Source organism: Opisthorchis viverrini, assembly GCF_000715545.1.
Source record: "Opisthorchis viverrini unplaced genomic scaffold opera_v5_209, whole genome shotgun sequence".
Lineage (NCBI taxonomy): Eukaryota > Metazoa > Platyhelminthes > Trematoda > Opisthorchiida > Opisthorchiidae > Opisthorchis > Opisthorchis viverrini.
This window is the reverse complement of record NW_008751867.1, coordinates 884,195-896,227: the sequence shown is the minus strand read 5'-3', so window position 1 is coordinate 896,227 and position 12,033 is coordinate 884,195. Positions and strand designations below refer to the sequence as shown.

The window sequence follows — 12,033 nt, the reverse complement described above, 5'->3', positions numbered from 1 at the left end:
AGCTGGAGAGATGTAGACTCTAAGTTGACGACCTCAATGTACAGTGAAAACCTATTTGGCTGACTTCCTCAGAGCCGCAGAACTGCAGCAAACCATAAATCGATTGCAAAATGGGGGAACAGCAAGAGTAGGTGGTTCACCTGCAGACCATTTAGGAGGACTGACACTACAGGATGGATTTCAACGCCTGCTGTGTACAATTTTGGAGATGGAGAACGTTGCTCAATCAAGCTTTTAGGGGTGCAGCAGTTTCTCTGTATAAATGGAAAGAGTCGGTAGAAGGCAGACAGCTCTCGTGAGATCGGCCTCCTAATCATAACAGGCAAGCTAATGACTCAAATGCTGCCCAGTTGACAAGTCGACGACATCCTGGAGAAAAATGATTTTGCGGACAAGTGAGGATTCTGAAGTGATCGACGAACGGTTGGAGCCGACTTCACCCTGAATTGTATGCGAATTTCACCTGAGCCTGCAACTATGTCAGCAGAGAGACATTGTGAAAAACTGGGAAAGTTTTCCGTCTCATCAGGGTCTCACACTGGAATTAGAGCCCAGGTTCAGACCTCTTCGAAAGCGATTCGAAGCAATACCGACGCGTAGCAGGGCTACTTTCTCCCCGGCTGTTTTCAGTCTCTATTTCTTAACAACCATGTGCACGAAAGCGTTCCGCTATTTCGGAGGTGGTACTCCAAACCAGTACGGGTTGCATGGTCATCTATTCAATCCGAAGCGTTTCCCGGCTGCGCGAGTTGAAGGTACGCAATTTGAGGCGAACTTCCAGGGCTGGTGTTCGGGTCGATGGCTTCTCGCCTTGCCTAAAGTATAAATACTCCGGGGATTCACACTGTAACAGCAAGTAAATTTCGGAATAGAGGTCCGAGCAGATGAGTATTTTGCAAGTCTGCAAATGAACGTATTTCGCGAACTTAAATGTAAGTTCACCATTGGGGCCACTCCTTTGGAGTAGAATTCAGTGAAAAGCTATCACATTTCGTCGGTCTTTCAAAGTAGCCTCTGTAGGAGGTTGAATATAGTACCAGTGGCCTCAGTTACTGGAGTCTATTTGCCGAGAATTGGGAATGCGTCATACAGGATTAAACCACTGACCGGAAGATCGAGGGTTCGCGATTCCCAATGCGGTTGAAACATCTCTACAGTGATCCTCAACTCTTTCACGTGGATCAAGGTACGCGGCGAAGTTCTGATTAAAAGTTTCAAACTTAGTCATACTACCAACACATGTAATCGACAGTCAGTAAAAACGAAAACGTCTTTTTGAGACACAAAACCGGATTTACTTTGTTATTTTTACAAGCTTTAAGTCACCTCTCGCTAAAGAGGTACGATATCCATCATTTGGCTACACTGGTCACCCGATGCTGAAGGCAGAAATGTAATGGCACATCGTTCGAGATAATTTATGATGGATGTCTGGGAATCTAAATGTGACAGCTCGAACGAAAGGCCCGTGTATATTTCCTGAAGATGTCGCTTCAGCTGCATTCGTGTCTCATCTCACGAGTTTGCTTCTCGCTCAGGTAGGGAATCAATCGAACGACGGTGATCTTTCCCTTCTGCGCCACTCTGTCCATATTCGTATGACATGTTGCCTCGAACATCAGTACAACGCTATACAGGCCTGATTCCTCTCCCAACTTCCTGATTAATTTTTTCACCAGTTGTGGGCAATGTTCATGCGTAAAAGACCTTTCTGAACAACATATTTTAAAATTCCACGCAGTTCGTGACTGCGGCGAGATGTCTAAGTGGTTAGAGTGCGAATTTACTGACCGGAAGGTCCATGGTTTGAACCCGACCGTCTCTCAACTTACCCTATCTAGGCTTGAGCAACCTAGAGGCATCTCAGCTCTCGCGCTTCACTCAGTTGGCATGGCAGCTAGGCACTGAAACGGTTCTGCAGCTGAACGATTATTTCACGGCTAACTGGACTATCCTACCATGGAGGTGCGCTGTTTTGAACTGCATTCTTTGGTACGAAATTGTGGGTCCTCTCTGCTGAGCACAAATCATCAAGTCGATCGAGATCATATTCATCCCCTGATGTTGACAGCCTATAAACTCCTCCACAAGTTTTCTGTGGTTTTCATCATCTACTGGCTCCCGCTTATGGCACGGCTGTGTGTACAGTCTACCATCCAAGTAATTGAACACAGTCGTGGTGGAGACCACCTTAGCGAATTTCGCGTCTATCTTCGTCCTGAATGTCTGTAAAGTCATCGAAGGGTCGTCGGCAAGCCGATCGACTTTTGCTTCACTCAATGTCCTCGGTTTCTTCCCTGTTATAACTTGCTGGACGGTAGTGCAATTCTGTGTCGGTCCCTCGGCTTCCTGCTCCGCCCACTATGGTATAGCAAAAGGCACGGTAGCTCTACACAGCCCTTTATGGAGACAAAGGAAAATCATTACAACTGTATATATATATAGGGTAGTCACAGAGTGTTCCACAAGGTCGTGCCAGAATGTCCGTGAGGGGGCGAGAACCGTCGAGTCAAGGTGCTTGACTCGGATTGGCTGGCATTCTGACCAATCAGGGCATTCCTACGTCTGGCCCGTGTCCTGCACGTGACACATGCGTCCAAATGATGTGATGTTCGGTTATTAGGGCCGGCTGGCCCCCGAACATTCTCCCACCCCTTGGATTGAAAAATCTGCTAGGACTGGACGTAGATACCCAACCACGAGGTGTTATCAGTTTCCAGTCATCGCACCTTTCGTATGCATCTATGACACTGATGGTTTGATAGTCGTGGCTTGCAATTCATTTTCAGCCACGCGGCCCGCGAAACAAAACGGATGGAACCCAGATTAAAGTCGATCTGGCTTGGCGACTGACTTGTGGCCTGATTGGTCAGTGAGCACTGTAGCCAGATTTGACCAATGATCGTTACACGAGGCCTATTGCAACGGATGGAGGTGATTTGCGTTACTCTTGAACTGGCCAAGTGTCCTTACGGAATGCGGAATTGGTGAGGCGGGAATCGATCATCCCCGAAGACAATGGATGCGAGTGAGTTTTCTGTTCCTCGCGTGCCCTCAAAGCTGGACTGTAAGCGCCGATCACTATATGCAATAAAAGGCAGTTTATACGAATGGACTTTCAAGCTAACCGCCATAAACAGGAGAAACAAATCTTCCAGCTCAGAAGAGATAAACATCCCCGGTCGCATAGGCCTTCCGTCTGGGGAAACGTTATTCGTGGAGCCATACAACACCGGATCACGAAAGGTGAACTGCGTGAAAGATGAATGATGTTATATCCTGTCTGTGCGTTTAGTTTTGAACGGTTGGACGGCATAATGTCAGTGCCACCAATCCGAGGGCCACGGATTCGATTCTCCGCGGATTCTCTCGATAGCGCAGAATTAACAGGATGGTCAGCTTCCTGAAAGCAACCACTGAATGCCCGAAATCTACCGAGACTCTCAGCTCCGCTAGATGTTGACCAGACAGACAACGCCCCCTCAGTAGGCAGCGCGTCACAGCCTTGTATCAAAACCAGACAGCGCGAGTCAGCGTTGATCAAGGTCAGACAACGCCCCCGCGATATGCAGCACGTCGCCGCCTCGTACTAAAGCCAGAACGTGTGCGTCAGCATTGGACCAAGTTCAGACAGTGTCCTTCCATTGAAAAGCTTGGGGCCGTTGTACTTTTCGCACTCGCACTCTCGCAACCACTTTGTTGGAATATAGCTATTGTGTTCCCTTCCGTGAGCCTTTTTCTCTCCGACACTAGGCACTGGAGCGGGTCAGCAGCAGATACCACAGGCCGGCGAATCAACAGATATAACAAGAATAAGGAAACGGCCTCTCGGATTTCCAGCACAGATCCATCCCAGAAGATGAAAGGTCTATAGATAATTTGATAACTTTTCATCTACTCAGCCGAAAAAGTTGATTCTTTTGCAATTTTAACATATATTTCTTCGAAACGGTGTTTGCCTCATTAGCGCTCTGAAGATTTTCGTGAATTGTTTGACGGAAAGTTGGTGGTGGTTGACTCAGATAATCAAGATTTTATGTCCCGAACACGACTCTACCGGATATTTCCATCCTTTCGCCATGAAAATTGAGGGCCCAAGGTTGTCAATTTTGTGATTCGCTTCAGCTTTATCGAAACTAGTTTCCGTGTTAGTGTCTAAATCCCATACGTAAATTTTTTGGCAGTCACATCGAGTCTACTTAAACGTGGCTATACAGAAGATGGTTTTTTAACAAATTTTACTGTTGTGCTGATGAAGACGCTTTTATTACGAGAGAGAATCAATGAATAATAATTGGATAATACATTGTTGTGCGACAAGCGTGGCACAAAGACGTAATTGGTGTATGACTCTGTACAAGATTTTACAGTGGCAGCTGGGTGAAATCCTTTCAGTCTGTTCCAGCTGAACTGGAAGCTGGCAGAATCGGTGGAAGTGACGTGCCACCGGGTTGTGATGTGGTCGGATTCGGTCGTATCATCTGGAGGCGTTCAATCGCTCTCATTCGTAACTGTCCCGTGTCCGGGTTGACAATTTGCGACACGTTGAAACGATTTCGTCGAACCGACTCAATGGTATCTAGCGACAAATTATGCGACTGTAGCACGCAGACCAAATGTGACTTTGCCCGATAGTGTTTGTGTAAGTGTCCTGTCACGCGGAAACCAACCTGACAGACGGAACATTTGTAAGGTCGAGGATCTCGTGGTCGACTGTTGGTGATGGTGGTCGTCGTTGAAGTTCGTCTCACTTCCGATTGCGCGTGGTCCGTTTGTCTTCTGGGAAGCAGTGGTAGACTCGTCAACGTGTCACAAAGGTTCCCGTTTGTCGTTGTGCTTGCACCCTTTCCAGATGATTTTGGAGGACTATACAAGTTGGCGGTGCTTGTCACAGTATACGATGCGGAACCAACGGCCTGCGAGGATGAGCAGCTAGCCGGTGGAGCCGAAGTCCGGGAAATGGAATGTGGAGTTCGGGCTGGAGATAAGATTGGAACAGGGGTCTGAGGACTGGTAGTCGTCGACAACACACGTGTCATTGTTCTGCCTCTGCGGTCCAAACTGGTATCAGCTGGCGAAGAAGCACGATCAGTGCATACTTGAAGGGATAAGACTATTAGGGGAGAATGGGGAAAAACAACGGAAAAATCGATTGTTTGTTCACTCATGCACAATTCACTGAATTAGAAAACCGATCCAATACGGTTCAAAGGAAGCGTTTCGGTGGAAAGCATTGATGACTAGTGTCAACAGAACAGGAATAAAATAGAGAGCCACTGTCATCTACAGTCAAGCAAGGCGACTGCTAATACTTGTCGCTTGCTGCACCGTGGGTAGATAAACCTGAAAAGTACGGAGGATGCATACGGTAGTGAAGCATCGGTGTTGAACACTGATGTCATGCTGTCGATGATGATGATGATGGTGATTGTGATGACTCCCTCTAGGCAGCCACATATCGGTTGATGTAAACTAGATCCGGTAGTGATAAGATAGATACGGCAGTGGAGCATCGGTGTTGAACACTGATGTCATGCTGTCGATGCTGATAATGATGACGGCAGAGGCTAAACTATACATGTAGCTACATTCAACAGGTTCTTAAATACGCAATTGGAATATGCAGAGCTGTGACTCGGGGCTAATCGAGTCCTGCAACTCTGTACGCTTGTAAAATGCGCTACCCTCTCATACAGTGTTGTAGCCACGACGAAGAAAGACAATTTTGTTTGTGCTTGGTAGTCAACAGAGAAATTATGATGCTTCAAACGATAGAAATCAGCTTGCTGAAAAGCGAAGCACTGGAAAACTTCAGATCCTCTAGCTTAAAAGGCAAATGTCTGAGAACCGGTGCAGACAAGTCTAAGATAAAAGACCAATTATGTGAGTGGACAATTCTGCTTTCCAAAAATATGGATGTTTTGAACACTCTTTTCAACGTTTTACCTATGCCACACTGTTTTATCTGCTCATTTGTCACTCTGTGGAATCTGCTGCTGACCTGCTCCAGTGAATAGTGCCGGAAAAAAGATTCACAGGAGGGAGCACAAAAGCTTTATTCCAAACAAGCGATTGCGTGCGAGCGCAAAAGTTACAGCGACTCCGCGCCACTTGAAGGCCACCTTCTGACATTGCTTCAGACTGTCTAATAGGCGTTTAGTGAACACCCATCAACATCGATCGTGCTTCTGTGAAATGCCTGAACGCAGATCACATTCGGTCGTGCTTCTGTGGCGTGCCTGAATGCTCATCAGCTTGATTGAATGATTGACTGGCTTGGATGCTTGCCGGCTTTCCTGTTGAGATGTGGGTGAAGTCTTAGGGTCTCAGTAGATTCTTGGCGACCCGGGGTTACTTTCAGGAATCTGACCTTCCTGATATACCTTCCTGATATCTGACCTTCCTGATAAATACACAGTTTAGGTTTTGTCGCCAAATTCTAGAATTCTCTTCTAGATCCAGCTGCTGGTGTTCCATCTTCCAGCTAGAATTTTTGAGTTCGGGAGTCAATGTATAGGCTCGAGTAGGCTGAAGCTTTCGTGAATCAAACTCCTCTGGAACGAGGGACTATGATGAGTTCACTCAATTTCTGGCTGTTGAAAGTCAACTGCCAGCTTTCGGGATGAACTGAGAGGAGTCTACAGCCCCCCACACGGTCTGCTATAGCTCATACGCCTCATCCAGGGGCTAAAACCTCAGGTGTGTTACGGTTATATCTCCAAGAATGGCATATGTCTCAATCACTACCTGTAGTTACCAAAGCCAGTGTTTTATTAAAAAAAAGCCATTTTCACTGTTACCTCTCAGGTTCGAACCTGCCAATTTTCAAGTATAACTTGGCATGCAAAACGGACCTTCATTGAGAATCCTAAGTCACAAGTTGCAAAATAACTTAAGAACTAGAGAAGTACCCTGTCAATCGATATTTCGAAAGAACTCCAAACAGTAAGACCTTGGACTAATTCACCAAAAGTGAGGAATGAAGTGACAGACAACTAACGGGTCAACTAACGAGGAGACCACCATCAACAACCAGGTCGACCGAATCTTTGGTGTATCGGGGCGATTGCTATTCGCGGAAAACAGTCCGTAGGGATGAGAGCTCGGTTTCAGAAAAAAACTGGTCGACCGAAATGCAGAGACAAACTGGTTGATCTACCTTGTTCAGCAGACTGATGTAATGGTGTTGCGTTATTGGCGACGGGGTGAGGTTTTTCGTGGCTTAGTGTCCTTGCAGCCGCGACCGCGGTACGCACGATCTCTTCCGCATCCAGAACCGTCAGTTTCGAACCAACAGCAGCCTGATTGGTTGGTGGGACTGGATTGGTTAACACTGAGGAAGTTGAACCGGAACACGGAAGAGTCCCGGAAAGGGTGGAATCTAACTGATAAGGTATGACAACTGTTGCCTCCCGAGGGCGTACGCTGAGGTTCAAAGGAAGATCCTAAAGTGTGAGAACAAGCAGAGCAAGAACATTACTGGATCACATAGGGAAGCCTAGACGAACAGCCCACTTTCCTCATTGCCCATTGTGAGACACGTATATCCTAATTCCGCGAACTTATCAAAATCGAAATGTCATTAACAGTACTACTGACTTAGACCTATAATATTGTTCTGTAGACAGCATTTAGTTGCCACTTTGGGGTCAGTCCAAAATCAATCGTGGTATTTTAGCTAGCTATTCACACCCAACACATCTGCACAAAGGATTCTCAGCGGACAAAGCCCAAGCAAACTTTCTTGTGGACCCCTTGTTTTTGCACTCGCTCCATCCGTAGTCGGACATCTTTTGTGGCAGAGCAAAACGTTGTTGGGGATGTGAGTATCCCCAAAAACGGCTTATTTTTCGAGTTATTGCCAAATGATTTTTCAAAAATTTTGAATGCTTAGATTTCGCGCCTTTTTCCGCCATGTCGCACCTCAGTCCAAAAAGACCGCGCCCTTTTCCTATTGGCCAGTTACACCTTGTGCGCACTAACTGATTTATCGCTCCCCAAGGTCGCTCGAAATAATCAAATATAGGATGTTGCTCTCACCGTAATTCGCATTTGGTTGAGGCAGTAAAAGCCCTCTTCTGAAGGTCTGGTCTTCTCTCTCTGTGCTAGGGGTGGTAGGGTTCGCGTAATTGCTGGGGTTTTGTGCGCTCGTTCTCAAACCTTGTATAGCCGTTGATCGTCAGCGACTTCGATACATATCATTAACTGAACCCTTCGTTTGGATTTAACCAACCTGGTTTACTACTGCAACTTCAGTCTGTCCCTTCCATAGGTTCAGCGATTTTATTAACGATGTTCGTTTGGCCTGATGCATTAGCGCCGAATAACTATTGAAAATATCCTTTACACCTGATTTCCCCCCAATAGCGACATCAGTGGGTGTACTTGGTTTCAATGTAAGCTATATTACTGGGGTGAACATCGCCATTCTCCTCAGTTTCATATTTCTCCATCTCTTCCTCTCCACTTGTGCTTTTAGTAGCCCTGACCATTCACTCAACCGCTCAAGGACAATCAGGCCGGCAAAGTTTGCCCAGTTTTAGTTCAAGTAAACCGGTTTCGTCTTTGAACCAGTCGTACCTCATGCCTCATCGCTCCGACTTTTTTCCAAAATCTACGGCTAGGTATCACGCGATAAAGCTTTCTCCTAGATGTACCTTCCTCTCATTGTGTTGTTGCTCCAATGAGCTCAGTTTCACCGATTCGTATATTGATACACAGGATCGCGGCATTCGCTAAGTTTTCCTGGGTCGGCTGTGGTCCTGTCGTTTGGCGGCTGTTTTTTACCTGAAAGGCACAAGCGAAAAGAGGGTGTGAGGGAACAGTAAGCTTGCCAGCGGGAGAACTCGCATAAAATAGTGTCTAATGGTGATATGAACTGGGTTCTAGATGTGTCATGGACAACCTTCGGAGGAATGTTATCCCACTCAGTTACTACCGAAAAGGGAAACAATATCGCCCAGTGGAAGTGTGCGCTCTAAGCCTGAGAATCTTCTTACCATGTTTCCGGTGTGTTTCCTTGGTCTACGGTGAGAAAACCGTTGGCAGACCCTTGCTCAAACAGGGCATCAGTAATAATGAGTTCTCCTCGGAGGCGACGGTACTTCATGGGCAAAAGGTCAAGCAGCGTAAGACATGCTTCCCAGTCCACGGATTTGGGGCCGGACACGCTCGTTGAAGTTTAGGTCCTCTGTGCGTCCTGCGTAGACAACTTGGTTGGCATATTCAAGAAGTGGTGTGAGGTAGGCCGCATAGAGTATTTGGAATTCCATGTGAATAATACGGGAGAAGTTAGCCAAATAATCCGTATGGTGGCGGGGGAGTTTTGGGCCGATTTCTCATGGTGTAGTGAAAAGTAAATGAGTAAAGAGAGCTAGATACCCAAATACTTTTCGAAAATCTATCCTCGTGATGTCTTCTGGTCCATTCTTACCATGCACGACATGAGCGTCCGCTGAGTCTCCTCTAAATGACAATAGACGCGCTGCTCGTCACTCAGAGGAAGATACCAACCCAGCGGCCACTGCCTGGATACACGGAATGTCTTTTCTTGGTGATAGCCAAGTCAAGGGGGATTGTTAGTTGGCTTGCGCGATATAAGGTGGGTTCAACGACACAATGAGTTCAAACGCTCTCCTAACGAACTTGGCCAGCGCCGCTACAAAAGTTCACTTAATCCGGCGTGCTGCAGCAGTATCCACGAGGAATTCGGAGCACCAAACTCACCTACCAGAAAGAGAGAAGTGGTACGTAAAGAAGAGTTGCTCAATGTTTGGTATGAGGAACTAGTCATCTTCCGGGTGCACGACAAGCAAAGTTAGACCACATCGCAAAGGATAAAATGGACTCGCGCAGTGGAATTTGAATCCACCGTGCATCGCAAAAGACGCCGGAGTTGCATCAGAGGACAACTGTGATTGACAGGGCGCATGTAGAACCCCCGCCAATACAACTCGCAAAAAATGGAGTAGCCTTCCATCCGCATAAGAGACATTTCGCGTGAGCCAGACTAGTGTGAATGCGATTAAGGACGACTGTTTAAAGCTAGCTGTTTGATATCGCAAAAGTTTGTTGAAAAGGGTGAGACAATTTGTGGACAATCAATTCAGCACTCTCTGCTGCCTCCGAAGGCGAAAAGCCGAGATGTGCAACGAGGGGTAACAGATGTAATAGATGCACGCCGAGTTTCAGTTTAAGGCTCCAAAGAGTCCACGATGGCATACTTTTCTGCTTCCTGCGATGGCTCCGAGAGTTGCTTTTTACTAGCAGGGTTATTTGCTCCGCTATAGCCCGTTTTGCGCGGACCATTTATCTTTAGGGGACGTAGTTTTCCCTCCGTGTGCGAGTATTTCCACCGCTGCTATCTGTAGCTTGTTCAATGTCGCCTTTTGAACGATCAGATTTTCTGTTGTTCAAGGATTTGGGACAAATATGTGTGCTTTGTTTCTTGGGAACTGTGGTGCGGTTCGGGAAGAACGTGCCTCTGCGGGGCTTTAACCTTTGCATGGATGCACCAAGTGTTACACTTTTTGGCGGCACTTACATAAGTCTCGTTTTCACCAGTACTTTTCTGAATTGGTGAATTTTGAGTGGTTTGTATGATTGTGGTCGCAATTCCTTTGATTTGTGGATTCCCGAGTCGCCTGCGATCAGTGGGGCTAACTGAGTTACGAAGGATTTCCAGGTTTGTGGCTTTGGCTGTCAGTGTTCTGGGCGACGAACGTGTACGCAAACGGAAAGGCAACTTTAGACATAAGAGAAGCGGAGTTTGGCAGTTTCACGTTCTCTGTTGTTGTATGGTTCTCGCGGCATTCCCCGAAGTCGAGGTCCAAGCTTGTGGTTGATTTGTAAGTAGGCCTCGCTGCTTGTCTCCGCAAGTTTGACCCAGTCCAGTTTAGAAGTTGCGGCATGGGTGTGGAGTTACCTGCTGCACATTTATCGTCCGTTACACAAATAATCAATGATAGCACCGCGAACCTTGGGCGCTGCGTTCAATCGAGGCTTGGCTCATTCCTAACATGGCTGTGTTTGGTAGTCGAGCCGTCTGCGGTAGTTGAGTACGGACTGCAATCAGGAGTCTCCGCCGGTTGCGCCAGCGGGCCTTCTGGGTCACAAGGGACAAGAACTGTGATCGGTTCGGACATAAGTTTTGGGTCGGTTAAACCGGCATCAAGTGTAAGCCTGTTTGGCACCTCACCCCTAGATCTGCTCGGCCCAGCATTGGCGCCTTTATAGGTCGGTCATCAGATATACGCCTGATCGTTGAGCAGGTCTTTTGAATGCTGTCAGTCCATTTTGAGATCTTCCGTACGGCAGGCGGGAAGGAAAGAGGGACTATAAGCCTGAGTGTTCGCTTGCGTCCCTTCTGCCGCGACCAATCCGCCCGAAGAGATTCGTTTTCGGGCTTTGTGATGAGCGACTATGTCCGCTTCGTTAGCATTTTTCTTGAGGCTGACGTCCAGATGCCCAGCCTTCTCTCCTGTCCACCAGAGACGTCGTGACAGTATTTGTTGCCGCATCAAAATGTTGGCTGACCATTTTCGCAGCCAGCTGGTCCGGACTGGGTGGCTTAAGATACTCGTTGGGCGAAGGAAGTTCTTTATAAAAATTTTTGTCCAGATCGCTGCGTTCTTTGTGTCTGAGTCTTCCGGAGCCTCGAGTACCCCGACTTAGGCGGAACTGTCACACTGGCTTTGCCGACTTAGCAGTGGGGATTTGGTTTCTTTCTTGGTAGCACTTTCTGGTTTCGGAATGCCTTGCGCCCTTAATGTAAGAACAGTTGGCGCAGTCAAACGGGTCAGCAGAGTTATCTAGTCAAAATACATGGTAGTTCTGTAGACCCGTGCATTTAAAGTACCACCAGGCCTTGCAGGTGTGCCACTGCATACCACATCTTACGTTCGATGGAAGCCCACTCCGCTCACATTTATTGTGGTCCGCCAATGGTTGTAGAGAGCAGTTTGTGTTGATTTGGGTCAGGGTCGAGACTGGGCGCACCGCAGGAATTGAGTGCAAACTGGCGGAGATTACAAC

At 47.3% G+C, this 12,033-nt stretch overlaps 1 protein-coding gene across 1 annotated transcript in view; it reads right to left on the bottom strand.

Annotated features, from left to right (window-relative positions):
• Positions 1–4,273: 4,273 nt before the first annotated feature.
• Positions 4,274–12,033, bottom strand: part of T265_08308 (hypothetical protein) — a gene marked incomplete at both ends in the record, with an annotated part of 12,427 nt that continues 4,667 nt past the window's right edge. Inside the window, 2 exons of the mRNA XM_009174064.1 lie at positions 4,274–5,113; positions 7,160–7,445. Coding sequence (XP_009172328.1) covers positions 4,392–5,113; positions 7,160–7,445 — 1,008 coding nt within the window. The remainder of the gene's footprint in view (positions 5,114–7,159; positions 7,446–12,033) is intronic.